Below are 19535 nucleotides of genomic sequence, written 5' to 3'. Positions count from 1 at the left end.
GTCAGTTTATAAAAGCACTGTACTGTTTCTGTATAGCGTAGGTCTTTACAAGTCATAATATTATCCTGGAAATCCAGAAAAGTGCCAATAATCAATATAGAACAATTCTAAGATCATTACAGCATAATTAACACATGAATAGTACATGCATCTGTTATACTATCCAGGTCTCATTGGGTATACTAGTAATCAGCAGTGCCCATTTAGGTGTTACCATCCACTTATTTCTTAATGGAATTAGCACATAGCACAATGTCCTAAAAATAGTTCTGTGGTGCCACTGTTTACAGGTGTCACCCCAGGCATCTGCATGTTATGCCAATGGCTAGTCATTTCTTTTTATGCTGTTATTAAAATAGGTCACATAGTATAGCAATTTAGTAATACAAAGCAGACATATAATAAAGACACCACCTGCTACTGATATTTCCCCCCTGGGGGTATTAGTATAGTTTCAATTAACATCGTGGTCTATATATCCATTTTACCAAAGTGCTGTTGGGGCCCAAATTACCTGCTAAGAGCATAAACACCTATGAACCTTCACTTTTTTTCCTATCTGTATTTGAGCAAACCACCACCACCAGTACAACTTCTCTGTGTGCTGACTGGACAGCGTGAAGAATTAGCATGGTCATGAGTGTTTATTTCCTACCTTCACTTAATCAAGAATATATTATTTAGCTAACTGGTCTATACCAGTATTAGAGGCTGTTTTATTCCCAGTGCAAACCACCCTCTCCCAGTGGGGTATTATATTAATATGATTTAAAGACTGAGTCAGGTAATTATTATTACTTGTACAAAACAGTGTGGAGCATAGATACATGAGAAGTTCAAAACTCTGTACAAACAGGACATTTAGCAATACAAGTACAAATAAACACATAGGTGATGTGGGATTTGAGGCATCACCAATACTGGTGCATATTCATTTGATAAAGTACAGCAGAACAAGAAACACTAGTAGGAGATTACAAGCTTACAATCTAGAGGGTAGTTTGGTGAAGACACTAAAAGAGGAGACAAGGAGTTAGGGCCTGTTCAGACTATGCGCGTTCCTAGCCATTTTCAGGTAACGTGTCCGGGTACCAAAAACCAGTGGTGCTCACCGCCAGGTCGTGATCACGCTTACGCGTGGATTCACGACCATTTTGACGCATTCCGCCTCGGACACGCTAAGCCGTGAATAGATTTTCAATCACGAAAATCTGCTTCGGCTTCGCGTGAATGCGGACAGAAATCCGCATTCACGCTCGTGAAACCCGGCGCTGAAGTCGTGGTTAGCGGAAATGCGTCAAACTATGCGGAAGTGACACATTGCAGGCCAATCAGAGGGCCCCAGCCAGGCCCTAGCAACCAATTACAGGGGGGGAGCTATGCCCTCCCCTCCTGAATTTAAAGCGGCGGCCATGATGGAAAAGCTCTGTCCTTGCTAGACTGTGGTGCTGAGAGGATTATCTCCAGGCCATTGTTGTTTGAGCAAGTGCATTTATTGTGTTAAAAACAAAGCGTTTTTTTTGCTAACACTGCTCTTATACTGTACACAGTTAGCTAGTCAGTGAGTGATTGCTGTAGTTAGTTGTAGTCAGTGTAGTGTAGTGGGAGTGTGGGAGTCTAGTGATTATTTAACTGTGTGTAGTGCAGGCAGGTTCAGTGCTGCAGTGTAGTCAGTGTAGTGGGAATGGGGATTATCTGTGTGTAGTGCAGGCAGGCAGGTTAGTGCAGCTGCAGTGTTCACTTGTATATTCCAGTGACAGTTATACACTTGTACTATTTGCAGGCAGCCAGTCACACTGCCGGCGCCGCCACTCTCTGCCAGCGCTGTTCATTCATTCTGTCAGTGACCTTGTGCCGTGCCCAGTGCCCACTCGCTGGCATATAAGCATCTCATTACACACTTGTATATTATTTCAGTGACAGTTATACACTTCACTTGTACTATTTGCAGGCAGCCAGTCACACCGCCGGCACCGCCACTCTCTGCCAGCGCTGTTCATTCATTCTGTCAGTGACCTTGTGCCGTGCCCAGTGCCCACTGCTCGCTCGCTGGCATATAAGCATCTCATTACACAGTGTGACATCCTTGTGTGCCCACTGCATCCTTCAGTGACCTAGTTGTATATCCAGTGCCCACTGCTGTGCCCACTGCATCCTTCAGTGACCTTGTACTGTGCCCACTGCATCCTTCAGTGACCTAGTTGTATATCCAGTGCCCACTGCTGTGCCCACTGCATCCTTCAGTGACCTTGTACTGTGCCCACTGCATCCTTCAGTGACCTAGTTGTATATCCAGTGCCCACTGCTGTGCCCACTGCATCCTTCAGTGACCTTGTACTGTGCCCACTGCATCCTTCAGTGACCTAGTTGTATATCAAGTGCCCACTGCTGTGCCCACTGCATCCTTCAGTGACCTTGTACTGTGCCCACTGCATCCTTCAGTGACCTAGTTGTATATCCAGTGCCCACTGCTGTGCCCACTGCATCCTTCAGTGACCTTGTACTGTGCCCACTGCATCCTTCAGTGACCTAGTTGTATATCCAGTGCCCACTGCTGTGCCCACTGCATCCTTCAGTGACCTTGTACTGTGCCCACTGCATCCTTCAGTGACCTAGTTGTATATCCAGTGCCCACTGTTGTGCCCACTGCATCCTTCAGTGACCTTGTACTGTGCCCACTGCATCCTTCAGTGACCTAGTTGTATATCCAGTGCCCACTGCTGTGCCCACTGCATCCTTCAGTGACCTTGTACTGTGCCCACTGCATCCTTCAGTGACCTAGTTGTATATCCAGTGCCCACTGCTGTGCCCACTGCATCCTTCAGTGACCTTGTACTGTGCCCACTGCATCCTTCAGTGACCTAGTTGTATATCCAGTGCCCACTGCTGTGCCCACTGCATCCTTCAGTGACCTTGTACTGTGCCCACTGCATCCTTCAGTGACCTAGTTGTATATCCAGTGCCCACTGCTGTGCCCACTGCATCCTTCAGTGACCTTGTACTGTGCCCACTGCATCCTTCAGTGACCTAGTTGTATATCCAGTGCCCACTGCTGTGCCCACTGCATCCTTCAGTGACCTTGTACTGTGCCCACTGCATCCTTCAGTGACCTAGTTGTATATCCAGTGCCCACTGCTGTGCCCACTGCATCCTTCAGTGACCTTGTACTGTGCCCACTGCATCCTTCAGTGACCTAGTTGTATATCCAGTGCCCACTGCTGTGCCCACTGCATCCTTCGGTGACCTTGTACTGTGCCCACTGCATCCTTCAGTGCCGTTGTACTGTGCCTGGTGCATCCTTCAGCGACCTTGTACTGTGCCCATTGCATCCAGTGATTCATTACTAGCAACATGTCTGGCAGGGTTTCGCGGGGTGAGAGGAAAGGGAGTTCAATTGCCTCAGCCACTTCTGGGACTGCTCCACGTCCAGGGAGAGGATGCCCAGCTGTACGTAGTCGTGATGCAGCAGAAAGGGGGGCAGCAAAGCCTGGGCCGAGTCAGCGGACGCCATTGTCCAAATATTTTAAAGTTTCTGGTCCCCGTGTGGTGGTTGAGCAAATGGAACCTGACGTACTCATGGACATCATGACTTCCTCCCAGACCTCTACTGTGAGCACCACTCCAAGCAGCAGCAGCAGCAGCAGCCAACGTCCCACGCTTGTTGTGACATCCACCCCAGCACCCACTGGTCAGCAGCCCTCCCAGGATGACAGCGTTCTGTCCCTCAGTCCGGCATCTGGGAACCTGCTGATGCAAGAAGCTCAGGACTTACTGGGGACTGATGTGGCAGAGATTGAGATCGGGCCACAATCACAAGCGTTGTTGAGTTCTGGTGATGAAGAAGAGGGGTCTGTGTCTGGGGATGTAGGGACAGAAGAGGAGGCGGGGGAGTAAGAGGTAGAGCTGGATTATGATGATGCTGCTGATGATGACGACGTTGTGGACCCTAACTATGCGCAGCCTGCTGAGTCCGGGGAAGAATGGTCAGAGCAGGATGACGAGTCACCTCGGCCTAGGCAAGGATATCGCCATATGTCAGGCAGGGGCATCAGCAGCAGTGAGCGTGGAGGAAGTAGACAGGACACTGCTTCAGCCGGCACCACCACCATGCAACCCCCGGCAACTACTACCACACATTGTTCCGCTGCACCCTCTGCTAGTGGGGGCCGCAGTAAATTAAAGTCACCAGCGTGGGATTGCTTTGACGAATGTACTGATGACAAAAGGTATGCGGTGTGCAGGTTTTGCAGCAAAAGATTGAGCCGTGGGAAAAGTCTGAGCAAGATGGGTATCTTATCCCTCCAGGGCCACCTGAGAAGCTGCCACTGCCGTGAGTATGCGGAGTTTAAGAGGAAGCAGGCACTGCTGGCAGGGGTTCCTGAGAGCAGAAGGCCCACCAGTGCAGAAGCATCATCCCTCCCTCAGGGTCGTGAATCCCCCACAGCAGCAGCAGTAGTAGCACGCAAGCGCTCTTCCACCTCGGCTACTCAGGACACAGACATTGAGGCTGGCAGCCAGTGGTCGTCTCTCTCCTCTGTCTCCCCTGCATCCCAGCGTCGTCAGACCCTGCTGAGCGACACCTTTCAGGGTCTGACCAAGCCTCTGCCTCCAAGCCACAGGCGGATCCGCAAACTAAATGGCTTGCTGGCCCGGGCCATGGCATCACAGCTGCTTCCCTACTCCCTGGTGCAGGAAGGGAGCGCCATGCGGACGCTGCTCCAATTTGGCATCCCCGAGTGGCAAGTTGCCACTATTTCAGCAGGAGCGCGATCCCAGCACTCCACAAGTTTGCGGTGGAAAACGTGGCCCGTTCCCTGGACTACTCTGTGGGCAAGCGGGTCCACGTGACCATGGACTCGTGGAGTAGCAGATTTGGGACAGGTCGCTACCTGTCCTTTACGGCCCACTGGGTGACACTGATGGAAGGGAGGGAGGACAAGAGCGCATCAGCCCAGCTAGTGGTGCCACCACGCGGGATCAGGGGGGATGCAGAAGGGTCCTGTCACGACACTCCCTCTGCACCAGGAAAGCAAGCCCGCCTCGGCAGCAGCAGCGCCAAGCCTCGGCACTGCCAAGCCCTTTTAAAATTGGTGACCCTGGGGAAGGAGAGGCTTACGGCCACCAACGTCCTGGCCGCCCTCAGGAAGCAGGAGCGGAGGTGGCTGACCCCCAGAGGCCTGGAAGTGGGGTATGTGGCAGCCGATAACGGGGCCAACCTGGTGGCAGGAGTGCAGCAGGGAAACCTCCAGCACATCCCCTGCTTGGCCCACGTGCTCAATCTTGTGGTGCAGCGCTTCTTGGGCACCTACCAGGGGATGAGCGAGCTGCTGCAGGATGCCCGGGCGGTGGTACACTTTTTCCGCCTGTCAGCCACTGCCTCTGCACTCTTGTCCACCTTACAGCAGCAGTATGGAAGGCCACAACACCGGCTGATCATCAACATGCCAGTTCGCTGGAATTCGACTCTGGCCATGTTGGAGCGGCTGTGTCAGCACAGGCTGGCTCTTAGGGCCTACATGCTAGACCCAAGTGTCCCCAGCAACCAGCAAGTCCCCATGATTACTGCCACTCAGTGGACACTGGTGCAGCAAGTATGCCTGGTGCTGAGTCCCTTTCTGGAGGCAACCAAGATGGTCAGTGAGGAGCGGGCCTCTGTGTGCCAGTGGGTGCCCTTGGTTTGTCTACTGGAGCAGGCAATGGACAATTTAATTGAGCGTGGGGATGAAGCCCTGAGGCAGTTGGAAGAACAGGAGCAGATGGCAGCACAGTCCAGCTCAGAGGAGGGCTCACAGCAGGTAGTGGAAGAGTTGGAGGTCCCTAACCTGAATGAGGAGGAGCAGAGTGCAGCAGGCGTTGTACGTGGATGGCGGTTTGAGGAGGACAACGACATGGCACAGGAAGAGGACAGGCATGCGTTATGGGACAATGGCGAGGACGATCTTGCTGGCAGGGCCCACTTGTTTCCCATGGCTGTGCACATGTTGCGCTGCCTTCGCAGGGACCCCTGGGTGATCCAGATGCGTTCAAGGGAGGACATCTGGATTACCTTGATGCTTGATTCCAGTCTGAAGGGGAAGCTGGGAGACTTAATGATGCTATTCACCACCGAGCAACGCACAAGGGAGTTGAAGGAGGCCCTTGTGCGCAGACTACTGGAAGCATTCCCCCAGCCTTCCACCCCCACTGTAACTGCTCTGCCAAGCCAGCAAGAGGTGCCTGCCATTGCCACTAGCAGCACAACAACCACCAGCAGCAGCAACTGGCGCCCCGGAGACCTGAAGAGCCTAAGCAAGAGCCTGTATGCAGTGCAGCAGCCCAGAACAGAGGTGCCCGCCACAGCATCCACCACCAACCAGCACAAGCAACGACTGACCACCATGGTGTCTGACTATATGGGGTCATCCAGCGGGCTCAATGACACCGACAGCCCCGTGGACCCCTTGGAGTACTGGGTCAAGAGACTGGACATCTGGAGCGAGCTTTCCCAGTACGCCCTGGAACTCCTATCCTGCCCTCCTTCCAGTGTCCTCTCAGAGAGATGCTTTAGTGCGGCCGGTGGCGTGGTCACAGAGAAGTGCTCTCGGCTCTCCCACGCCTCTGTGGACAAACTTACCTTCCTGAAAATCAACCAGGCTTGGGTGGAAGGTGAGTTCCTGGCCCCTATTGTCGGACACAGGGGGACATGAAGTGGCTGCTGCATGTGCTGTTGTTAACTATGCCTGCCTTTATAAAGACAGTTACTACCTGCCTAGTGCCTACCTTGGTTAATTTTTTGGTGTTATGGTACTACTACCAGTAAGTTGCCATGGTCCTCCTTCTGAGCTGCTGAATTGCCCTCCCGCTTTGTCCTCCTGACTCAGTCGCTACTACACTCTGCGTTCACACTGCCCGGGTCACTGGGTGCATTTAATTTTTTGGCCAGCATTATGACGCTGTGCTACTACTACTACCACCAGTATGTTGCCATGGTCCTTCTGTGCTGCTGAACTGACCGCCCGCATTGTCCTCCTCCTCCTGACTCAGTCGCTTCCACCAATGTACTCTGTCTGCGTTCACACTGCCCGGGTCACCGGGTGCATTTAATTTTTGGGCCAGCACTATGACGCTGTGCTGCTACTACTACCACCAGTATGTTGGCATGGTCCTTCTGTGCTGCTGCTGCTGCTGCTGCTGCTGAACTGAACGCCCGCTTTGTCCTCCTCCTCCTCCTGACTCAGTCGCTACCACGGTACCACCAATGCACTCTGTCTGCGTTATCACTGCCCGGGTCACCGGGTGCATTTAATTTTTTGGCCAGCACTATGACACTGTGCTACTACTACTACCACCAGTATGTTGGCATGGTCCTTCTGTGCTGCTGCTGCTGAACTGACCGCCCGCATTGTCCTCCTCCTCCTGACTCAGTCGCTTCCCGCTGCTGCACTCTGCGTTCACACTGCCCGGGTCACTGGGTGCATTTAATTTTTTGGCCAGCACTATGACACTGTGCTACTACTACTACCACCAGTATGTTGCCATGGTCCTTCTGTTCTGTGCTGCTGAACTGACCGCCCGCATTGTCCTCCTCCTCCTGACTCAATCGCTTCCACCAATGTACTGTGTCTGCGTTCACACTGCCCGGGTCACCGGGTGCATTTAATTTTTTGGCCAGCACTATGACGCTGTGCTGCTACTACTACCACCAGTATGTTGCCATGGTCCTTCTGTGCTGCTGAATTTACCGCCCGCATTGTCCTCCTCCTCCTGACTCACTCGCTTCCACCAATGTACTCTGTCTGCGTTCACACTGCCCGGGTCACCGGGTGCATTTAATTTTTTGGCCAGCACTATGACGCTGTGCTGCTACTACTACTATCAGTATGTTGCCGTGGTCCTTCTGTGCTGCTGAACGGACCGCCCGCATAGTCCTTCTCCTGACTCAGTCGCTACCACCACTGCACTCTGCGTTCACACTGCCCGTGTCCACTGACAACTCTGCTGCAATGTCATTGCTAATTGCTGCAAAAAAAAAAAAAAAAAAAAAATTTACAAAAACCTCTCTGGGGCCTTTTTGGCGTCAGCCACTCATCCTCCTCCAGCGGTACCTTCGCCGCCAAGTGCCTTTGGAACTCGCCTTCACCTCTTTGATTGCTTAACGCGTATATCCCTTTTTAAAACCACGTATTACGAATTAATAGCCCCATTTACAGTGGTGATTTGTCTTTAAAAGCCATTAAAAAAAAAAAAATTGGGAATTTTTTATGTTGAAGTTATGTTGCCCCTTATCACCTCGATAATCCATGCAATTTGGGGGATTGTAGCATGTATGGGGGCTTTGTTATTAACGTTAAAAGAAATTCCGCCTCCGGGCGGGAATCCACGCGTGATTACGCCATTCACGGCAGAAAATCCGCGTGGTTGCGTGGACGCGGACGAAAATCCGCATGCGGCGGGGCCAAATGCAGATTTTTTTTCGCAACCACGCGGATTGCCGAATTCGTGGATGAGGCACATCCGAGCACCCCTGCCAAAAACGCATAGAAACGGCTCCTAATGCTTTTGAATGGGCTAGTTCACATGTATGCGTATAAGACGCATACGTTTCTTATCCACATTGCTGCATGCAGTTCTGTGCGTCACGCATAGAAACGGACGCAATGAAAGTCTATGGACGCGTATCAAAAACGCGTACTATTGAGTTTTTAGCGTACGTTTCCCTCTGCGGTTCCCATAATTCTTTTTTTTCCCCTGGGTCACGTGTGTGCGCAAAACGCAATAGAAAATGCATTAGAACGCAAGAAAAACGCATGCGTTTTTGAACTTGCGTTTCTTTGATTTTATACGCATTCTTCATGTGCTGACAGTCTGAACAGGCCCTAAGTGGGTGAGGCGGAATGTGTACTATATAGTAGTTGCTATACATGGTAATTTAAAATGAAGCCAGATTAAGAACGCAAACAATCTACAGGCATACATTATTTAACTAGTTTACCAAAACTTGGAATCAACAATGTGCTTTATGTTTTTTCAGCTGCACTTAATTTACTTTTGTTAGAGTTTGTTTTTATTTAATTTGTTGATTGAATAAAGTGTATCATGAAAAATTATGTCGCAATATTTTCACACCTGCGTTTCCATGGATAACGAACAAACCTTATTTTTATTAGTAAATCTTTAATAAAACAAAGATTTTTTGAGACCTATGGGAGTAAAGTATTTTTAAAATGTTGTTGTTCTTAATGATACAGCATCCATGAGAGCTGATTTAAACTAGGATCTACTCAACACACACATTAGACCATATTAACTTCTTTCAGACCTTGATGTTGGAAATCTATGCCCTGTTTATGTCCTGTTATTCCTGCCAGGGCGTAGCTTCCAATCAACCCCCACGCGTTGCTGCACCCGCTCGCTCTGCTGCTATAGTGACAGCAGAGCTTCCGTGTCTCAGTCTGGAGACAATTACATTGGCTCCTGACCCTGTGATTGCTGTGAGCCAATCACAGCAATTACAGCTCTTAAAAGGGCAATGACGGCTCTGTTCTTAACCACTTGAGGACCCACCCTTTACCCCCCCTTAAGGACCAGCGCTGTTGTAGCTGATCTGTGCTGGGTGGGCTCTGCAGCCCCCAGCACAGATCAGCGTGCAGGCAGAGCGACCAGATCGCCCCCCTTTTTTCCCCACTAGGGGGATGATGTGCTGGGGGGGTCTGATCGCTCCTGCCTGCCGGGTGTTGCGGGGGGGGGCACCTCAAAGCCCCCCTCCGCGGCGAAATCCTCCCCCTCCCTCTCCTACCTGGCCCCCCCTGGAGATCCGGGCTGCACAGGACGCTATCCGTCCTGTGCAGCCAGTGACGGGACGTCCCCTGTCACATGGCGGCGATCCCCGGCAGCTGATTGGCCGGGGATTGCCGATCTGCCTTACAGCGCTGCTGCGCAGCAGCACCGTACAAATGTAAACAAAGCGGATTATTTCCGCTTGTGTTTACATTTAGCCTGCGAGCCGCCATCGGCGGCCCGCAGGCTATTCACGGAGCCCCCCGCCGTGATTTGACAGGAAGCAGCCGCTCGCACGAGCGGCTGCTTCCTGATTAATCAGCCTGCAGCTGGCGACGCAGTACTGCGTCGCTGGTCCTGCAGCTGCCACTTTGCCGACGCGCGTTATGAGTGCGCGGTCGGCAAGTGGTTAATGTGGCCAGAGCCGTTGGGTCCGCAAGGGGCTAACAAGTGGCCATAAGAAGGCACTCAGTGTGTTTCCAAGTGATTGTTGGTTTATTGATCATAAGTTAAAATGTGATAATGTGATAAATTGGAATGTGCCACGAGTACTATCATCATTTGATTTTGGTACTTAGAACTCCCAACTGTGGTGAACTGGACTCTACTCTGGGTGGCTTGGAGGTGTAGTAGATAGAATTTTGTGTGTTCACAAATTTGTGTGGGTATCCTCTGGGCACTCCAGATTCCTCCCAAATTTATATGAGTAAGCTGACTATCTGAACTGATACCTAGTAGTAATATGACTACAGATTTTGATGTATATATATATATATATATATATATATATATATATATATATAGCAGCGAGACCTACGCAAGCTCAACCCTAGCATTCTTGCTGACCCCCTCCATGCCCTCTCCTCCACTCTCCCCACCATAAACTGTCCTAATCTTGCTGCAATTTCTTCAAATACTCACTCTTCTCTCACCTTTCCAGGCCTATAGCAGGACCTCCGTGCCGGTGCCAACCTCCTGCAGGTACACCACCCCTGCACAACCGCAGTAACTAGCACAAATGGAGACGGCACACAAATGGCTTCAGTATTGCACTGTATTGAAAAGCATGCAGAGGCACACGCGACATGTTTCGGGCGGAGCCCTTCCTCACCTGAGGAAGGGCTCTGCCCGAAACATGTCGTGTGTGCCTCTGCATGCTTTTCAATACAGTGCAATACTGAAGCCATTTGTGTGCTGTCTGCATTTGTGCTAATCTTTCTGCAGCTCAGTATCGCCAAAATCTCTCATCAGCCCTAGAGAAAGCTGTTCCACCAATATTTCGCCGCAACCAACTCCCTAACCCCCAGCCCTAGCACACTACCCAATATTGCAAACTCCAGAGCAAAAACACGTGCCACTGAATGGAAATGGAGGAAAACTAGACTTAACCAGGATTTCCTACAGTACAAGTCTAACCTGCTGCAGTTCCACACTGCCCTTGCTCATGCGAAGCAGGAATACTTTACCATGCTCATCGGAGCACAAGCTTCCAACCCCCGACGTCTTTTTCCCCTACTCCTCCAGTCCCTCCAGTCCATGGGCATTCATGATCTCGCCCTGACCTGGCTTTCATCCTACCTCTCCAACCGCTCCTTCACGACCACCTTCAATGAGTCCTCGTCCACCCTCAGCCACCTCTCGGTGGGAGTCCCCCAAGGCTTGGTCCTTGGCCCCTTACTGTTCACCCTATACACATCCTCCATTGGCAAGGTTATCTCCTCCATGGGTTTTAACTATCATCTGTATGCAGATGACACCCAGATACACCCCTGACATATCTACCACTTCCATGGAAAAGGTCTCCTCCTGTCTATCAACCATTTCCTCCTGGATGTCCGCTAGGTTCCTGAAACTAAATCTAGACAAAACTGAATTTTATGATCTTCCCTCCCCAGCCATCCCTGAACCTCCCAGATGTGCATGTCACTGTTAAACACACTACCATTCGCCCTACCTCTCAAGCCTTTGTCTGGGTGTCACCCTGGACTCCACACTCTCCTTCACTCCCCACATCCAACACCTCACAAAGTCCTGCAACTTCCACCTTCGTAACATCTGTAAGATTCGCCCTTTCCTGACCTCTGCCACCACCAAACTCCTCATCCATGGTCTCATAATTTCCCACCTTGACTATTGCAATGTCCTTCCGTCTGGTCTCCCTATGACCTGAACAGCTCCACTGCAGTCCATCATGAATGCGGCAGCCAGAATTATACACTGCTCCCATTGCTCCACCATGGCGGATCCGCTCCTTGAATCCCTCCACTGGCTTCCTATCCAGTCCAGAATCAGATTCAAGATACTGTGTCTGACCTACGAATCTGTTCACAAAACCTGTCCAACCTACATTTCTGATCTTACTCAGACACAGGTACAAACCTAGCCGCTCACTCCGCTCTTCCAATGAACTTCGCCTAACCGCCCCCCACATCACCCACTCCCATGCACGCCTCCAGGACTTCTTTAGAGCTGATCCAACACTATGGAACTTACTACCTCCACCCATTAGGGCAGCCCCCTCCTTCAACATCTTCAAGAAGGCCCTCAAAACTCACCTTTTCACTCTGGCCTACTACCCCTCACAAGTGCTCTAAACCCACAGCTGAACTCTTGTCCCCTACCTTTTGTGTTTTTACCTCTCTCTCTAGATTGTAAGCCTTTGGGCAGGGTCCTCCTCCTTTTGTGTCCTACCTGATCATGCGCCTCCATTACTGTGAACCCATGCTATGCCTCTGAGTGAACCTAACTTGCCTAATCTCCATGCTCCCCTCCAGTGACTAAGCATTACCTTGTACTCATACTGTGCTGCATGATCTGGTCTTTCTTGTATTCAGGTATTGTCATTTTGCTGTATGTCACCCCTAAATATTGTCTGTAACCTAAACTAATGTCCAGCGCTGCGTAATATGTTGCCGCTTTATAAATAAAATAAATAAATAATTAAAAATAAATATATATACACACTATATATATACACACACACACACACATTTCCCTTAATTAGTATTTTACACTAAATAAAGGGTGCACTTTTGATCCAGCATGATCGTCTGTTAAAATACAGATTTATTTTCTTATGTGGACATTTTGCAATGAACCTGTCTTATTAATGATTGGACCATGTAAACTACTCGATAGGACACAAAAAAGGATATCAGTTATATACATAACGATAAGCAATAATTTAAAGTGAAATCAGCACAATCAATAAACTGCAATAAACAATCTGTAAAGTCTGGATTTGACGCCAATCAAAATATTTTCTCCAGTCCACATTCAAGGTTCCCAGGGTCTTGTTTAATAGCAGCCATTTCATTGACAGAAGATTGCTGGCTGCAACATTTTTAATACTAGAATTCAACATCTGTAACTACATGAGTGGTGTACATACGTCTAATTATTTTTACTATAGATTTTAATTAAAAGTCTTCTGTTATTAATTGAAATGTGCAAACTGTTTCAGTGTGTATTTTTAGCACAGTAATAAAACTTAGCAAACTAAATTGCAATTCCTTTCATTTCAATAGAACATGATAATTAGATTAATGGTTTCTTATAATCCCAATAAGTCTTACGCAGTGGCTCATTATGCATTCATTTCCTTTTCATATAAATGTACAGCTTCCTGCTTAATGAATTTTAAAATTTGACCTTCTGTAATTGCTAATTAATATTTTTTTAATTAAAGGTTTTTCCTTCACTTTCCTTTGTCCTTATGCTCAACAATTGTTTCCATGTCAAATGTTTTGATTAGAGACCAAAGTAAATGCTCTGATTATAAACACTATACTTCGCCTAATGAACTCATCTCTTGCTATTACCAAGAGATAAAGTTATCTCACTGAATATCAAATTGAACTCTAATGATTAAGATCATTTTATAATACATCTGCATTAGCAGAAGCATGCACATCATATTTTAATTTATTTTTTAAGTAAGGTATTGAACAATGGACATTCTCCATAATTATTTGTCAGCCAATAGCTATGTAAGTACTCCAGAACAATTTTTGACCAGGGGTCACTATTGCAAAAAAATTAATAAAAAATAAATATTATATATATATATATATATATATATATATATATATATATATATATATATATATATATACACATATAAATAAGAAGTATGTTTCTTCCAAAGTAAAGTGAACTTTAAATGACTTTTCTTCTATGATGCTGTGGCCTACAGTGGAAAGTAGAAATCTGAAGGAAATGACATGTTTTTGACTAGTTCATCTCCTCATGGGGAGTTCTCAAGATTTCATTTTTTGTTCACAAAAGCACTCCCTCAATAGGATATATACAAAGATGTAGGCTGACCAACCACCTGTTTGCACACTATTCTGGCAGTTGGACTGAGCAACTGCCATTCACTAAGTGATTTTGAAAATAAAGGAAACCATGAGACTTCCCTATGAGGAGATGGGTTAGTTAAAAACCAGTCAGGTCTGTCAGATTTCTGCTTCCTCCTGTAAGTCACAGCAACATATAAGAAAATAAAATAAATTTACAGCACATTTTACCCTGGGAAAATGTTACTTTTTTATGTGTTTTCATATTTTTCACGATAGTGGTCCTCTAAATAATTGAAATACCCATGGGATTTCATAGCTCAAGTAAGTTCACACTATGAAGTATTAGACAAAGTTCTTGCTCAATAAACAGAGAAATGTAACAATGCTTAACAGCATATGGAAAGTTCATTATACAATCCATAATCTACTGTCCTGAGAACATAATATTACAAAACACTGCAGATTTGCCAAGAACAGAGCTGGTCCATTATGGAGCAATAATCTAATGTATCCGCATTGCATGAGTCCAACCACTATCATGTCATCTTCAGGCTTTAGAACCTTAACAGATGGGTCTGTGGATTTCCAGTCACTAGTGTAAAGCGAGTTTACCAAGAAGAAAGCACAGTGGTTGGAAAAGCTCCAGTGCTAAGGTCAAAGAATCTGAGATATACTTTCCCAACCTAAACTGATGTTGCCTATCAGGAAATGAGTTATGCACAAAGAAATGAGGTCATGTACAGCCAAGGAGGAGAGTTTACTGTGTAACAATAGCGGGATTATAGTATTGTAAGCAGATCAGAAGTAATTGAACACAATCCTGGTATAGGTTCCTGCTGGATTTAATGAAGGCACATATTGACAGCTTCGTCTGCACATCTGTTAGACCAGTAGATAATCTGCAAAAGAGCCGGTATGTGGTCCCTGACAAAATATTTTTCACTACTGATGTAAGCGCAACAGGTCTGTAGTCAAGGATGCTATTTTTGGCTTTTTAGAAAAAAGAACAGTAATGGAACTTTTGAAGCAGGTAAGAAAAATTGAGACACTGGCTTAAAATATCAGTTAACCCTGGTGCTAGTTGGTATGCGCAACATTTTGGAAATGCATGAGAAACAACATCTGAGCCTGGTAATTTTTTTAGGTTATTTTCTTGAATAGTTTGTGGAACTTTAGTATTCATATTATTAGAGGATGAACAGTTGGGCAGTGTTTAGAAGTGTAGCTGACAGGCCAGATCAAATAGACAGTTTTAAAAGTTCTAAGTTTATACTCCAGACAACTGGGGGCGCACTCAACCAGATGGACCTGGCCTGGTGATTAATTAATCTCTGTCAGACAAATCTAGAAAATGTCTTGTGCAACTGTCCAGGTGAATGGTGTCATATTAATAGTCAGTATGTTTCTTTTACTTTCCATGTATGCTTGATTAAGCAGGGGCAATCCCCTGTGAAATGCATCACAATAAAAAGTTAACTTAACAGCATTAGCCTCTCCAGTCTGTCTGCTTGCTGTCTTAAAAAGGTCTATAAGACACCCTTGCACCATGGACGCATCCTGGTTTTTGTCCTCTAAACCTAGGTGTGTCTTATAGCCTGGTGTGACTGTCTTATAGTCCAAAAAAAAAATGGTATCTCTCATTTTAGATGATTTTGACTAACTTTATTGCTTCAAGATGAGATTACTCTATTTTCTGTAGTTTACCGAGTATACTGTATATTCAGCTGTTGTCCTTAAAATTATCATGACAGGGGTCTATAAAGAATATTTTGCATCTTTTGAACAGGTGATTACATTGTCATGACGGTATACTTTGATTTAAGCAGAAGAATGGGATACTTCACTATTCAAACTTACATCCCTTGCATATTAACAGTTGTGTTGTCCTGGGTATCGTTCTGGATAAAAAAAGATTCAGCACCAGCAAGAACAGCATTAGGTAAGAGATTCATATACTGAGTAAATATTTTCATTTGAGGGAAAAAAACTATTCATATTTTAAGGTCCAAGCTCTGTTTTTGAAGCCCAACACTGGTTATGATGTTTTTCTCCATCTCCAACCAGTCCCCTACTTTCCTGGATTTTCATTTGAAAAGTTAAAAATATACAATCACTCCAGCTAATTTTCCAGTGATATAGACCTACAATGTACATTAGAATGATTAGCACTGATGAGATGTACTGTCATGTCAAATTGAAAACATATCTCTGCAATGTTGTCTGTGTTAATTACAAGGAGAAAAATACAAGATATCTGATTGCATACACATCCACTTTCTTAATCTTCTTAATAATGATCTATCAAGATTATCAGTGGTGTAGGCAATTATTTTCCAGAGGAATATAAGTATTTAAATCAAGATCACCTATGTGTTTTCAAGGGGTTTGTCATGGTTGTATTATAAATAAAAGAACATTTCCAAGTCATTGAAAATCCCCGGCTGTACAAGCTAGATGGAATTTAGCCAAGGCATGCCGAAGCACCCAAGGTTGGTTAGGCCACCTTGTTCAAGAATCTAGCATGGGTACAAGTGTCCCCTTTTGTAAATCTTTACTTGTTATAAACACTTTCAGTAAACTGGACATTACGGAACTTGATGCTGAGACAACCATGGCAAACAGCTAGCAGACTTAACAGATAATAGGCAAAGATTTTTTTTTTTTTAGATGATATGGCTTCATTTTTAAATGTATCATCTTTAAATGTGTTTTTATGTTTAAATACAAAAATAAAACCTGCAATCCATTTAATCTATTAGGAATGTCACATATCACTGATAAGTAAATAAACCTTTCCACTTTGCATGAATTTTTTTGCTATTGGATTTGAATGGAATGTGAAATGAAAATGATCTAGAAAGCTCAAGGAAATAAAGGGGACACTACATTGATCCATGTTTACAGTGGGGAAGGAACAGGGAGTGGTTTTCTGCTGACACAGAGTCTGGCAGTGAATAAAAAAAAATAAAGTTTCATCACAAGTAGCATGTGATCTCAAGACAGCTGATTTCAGCACAGTGGCTGGAATTTTGGTGCTGCCATAGGATGTAATGCAAATTACGGCTATAGTGGTGCTCAGTGACTAATTTTGGCACCGGATATAGCTGCAGTCCAAATTAGCAAAAAAAACAGTGGGGTAATTCAACTGTCACCAATAGTGAAACCCAAATTACGTGGCCAGACAAATTTTTAGGTAGTCAGTAGGGGAATAGTTTTAATACAGGAGGAAGTTTAGCTACAGCAGGGTGAGCTGTCTTTCAGCTTCACCCTGCACCCAAATTTACCTGCAGCATTTCTGAATGTACGCACTGATTTAGATATGTTTTTGCGCGATTTTGTGAGACCTGCACTAACAGGTTCATTGCATGAGCTATTAAGAGAAAATCTGCAATTCAATGATTGAACTATATACTGAAACACAGTGATGAAACATCAATGAAAAAGGTTTTGTGACAGTTTTAGTGGCTTATGATGTGGATAAATTAATACAAATGTGACTATAACACATAAAATATCTTATTAAATATTACTGAAGGATTCATGGCAGCTCTCATGCCCGGCATCAGGATTATCTTAAGCCCTGCAAACAGTAGACATTCACTGAGAAGAGAGCAGAGGTGTGCTTTTGTTATTTAAAATAAACATTTTTGCAGCAACAGATCTATTTTTTTGTTTAGTAAACAAAACCATAATGATAAAGCTATACCAGCCCTGTTCATTTGCTTAAGGAATAATTCATGAACAGAGATAGACCTCCACATCTCCTAAAGTTGTCAGCAGTGGGTGTGTTGACTCACAAAAAGAAAAGAAATAGCCTTCTACTGCTACTAAATAAACTCTGCTGGTGGGCACAAAGATATTCAGACATCTACTAGCTGTGTGCAGTGCTCAGTAAAAATGGGTGGGGGGTATGGGGTGCATATTATTTTGGCAACGCTCAGAATGGTGTGGGGAGAGCCGAATGACGACTCTCCTGCTGCCGCTAAACTCCGAGGCAGCGTTAAATACTATTTCCCCTCCCCCTCCAGGGGCTACCCCCCAGGATTTTAAAGGGGGGGGGGGATTCCTGAAAGGTCTGCCTCAGCCACGCACAATACAGTATAATGTGGTAGGACATCACGTTGGGTACACAAAATGCAATTTCCTGTCCGACTGACAGGATCCGGCGATTATTTCCGACATGTCCGTTCTGCTCCCGATAGACAACTGGATCGATCAGGAGCAGTTTGGATACAGATAATAATGAGGACAGCCGACATTGGTAATGAAGGGGAAAGTGAAGTATTCACCCAGCAGGGCACAGGGCTGTGCTCATACCTGGCTCTGTTAAGTTCCCCAGAGGAGCTCCATGCTCTGTACACAGGCTGCTGCTCCATGCTCTGTACACACAATGCTGCTCCATGCTCTGTAAACACGCTGGTGCTACATCTAAAGTCATCTCTAGCAGGGAAAGAAAGGGGCAGTGCAGTGAAATGCATGCAGATATTCTGGTGTTTCAACTTGTGCCTGTCCCCAGACACTGCCCCGGCCCTGATCTGAGGGGGGATTCTGGTATGCTGTAATCCCCCCTGCGTTTGCCTAAGCCCTCCGAGTTGTCGCAACTCGGAGGGAGATGTAATTTGGGGTCTGGCAGCTGCCAGAGCTCCGAATTGCCGCTACACGGGGCGCACATCATAGCATTGTTGCTATGACGGTGCCCAGTGAAACGATCCGGGGGGTTATGGTGTTATTCACACACCTGATTCAATTGACCCAATATTGGAGTGCTTACAAAAACATCCCTATCTTGGATGATGTACAGTTTATGGGCTCTTATGAGACTACTTACCACTTTGTCTGAAGTGCGAAAGTTAGTCAATTAAAGCGGAATATAACCCTGCATTTCAACTTTGCTCTAAAACATTATTTACAGTATATTATATGCAACCAGCATTTTTTTTTTTACTAGACTAGCATTGGAAGGGTTACAAAGAGCTTTAAAGTTCCTGGAGATTTCTGCAGACGCATCCGAAGCTGAGATAGATACATTTTGTTTACATAAATGTATCTAGATGTGTAATGTGACTCACTCTCTCTGACTGAGAAGGAGCTGGAGGATAGCCAAAGGGTGTATACAGTACATTTATCACTTGTTACATTCTATGTAGTTAAAATGTATCTATCTGAACCTCTGCATATCTCTCCACGAACTTTAAACCTCTGTGTTTAATCCTTGCAATGCTGGTCTAGTAAAAAAAAATGCTGGTTGCATATAATATGCTGTAAATAATGTTTTAGAGCAAAGTTGAAATGCAGGGTTATATTCCGCTTTAAACACAGGGGCCAATATGCAATGAACCTTTTCTCCTGAATTTTCTCCTAAGTGATATTTTCAAACTTCATAATAATATGCCTTTTAAATCACCAGCAAGCAAGAAAATACTTACAATAGTTCTGATAGTACTTTCCCTCCTACGTTTTGGTCCTTTTTAATTGTTA

The 19535-nt window shown here is 46.0% G+C and overlaps 1 protein-coding gene across 4 annotated transcripts in view; it reads left to right on the top strand.

Moving 5' to 3' along the window:
- Window positions 1-19535, top strand: part of GABRG3 (gamma-aminobutyric acid type A receptor subunit gamma3) — a 554105-nt gene that overhangs the window by 524500 nt on the left and 10070 nt on the right. For 3 of the 4 annotated variants that reach the window (XM_068268143.1, XM_068268144.1, XM_068268149.1), the window contains one exon: window positions 15844-15996. In XM_068268143.1, coding sequence (XP_068124244.1) covers window positions 15844-15996 — 153 coding nt within the window. Of the gene's footprint in view, window positions 1-15843; window positions 15997-19535 lie in introns of those variants that run through there. The other variant, XM_068268147.1, reaches the window with a different exon arrangement.

The sequence above is a fragment of the Hyperolius riggenbachi genome, chromosome 2, assembly GCF_040937935.1.
Source record: "Hyperolius riggenbachi isolate aHypRig1 chromosome 2, aHypRig1.pri, whole genome shotgun sequence".
Taxonomy (NCBI): domain Eukaryota; kingdom Metazoa; phylum Chordata; class Amphibia; order Anura; family Hyperoliidae; genus Hyperolius; species Hyperolius riggenbachi.
This window is presented reverse-complemented; position numbering and strand designations above follow the sequence as displayed.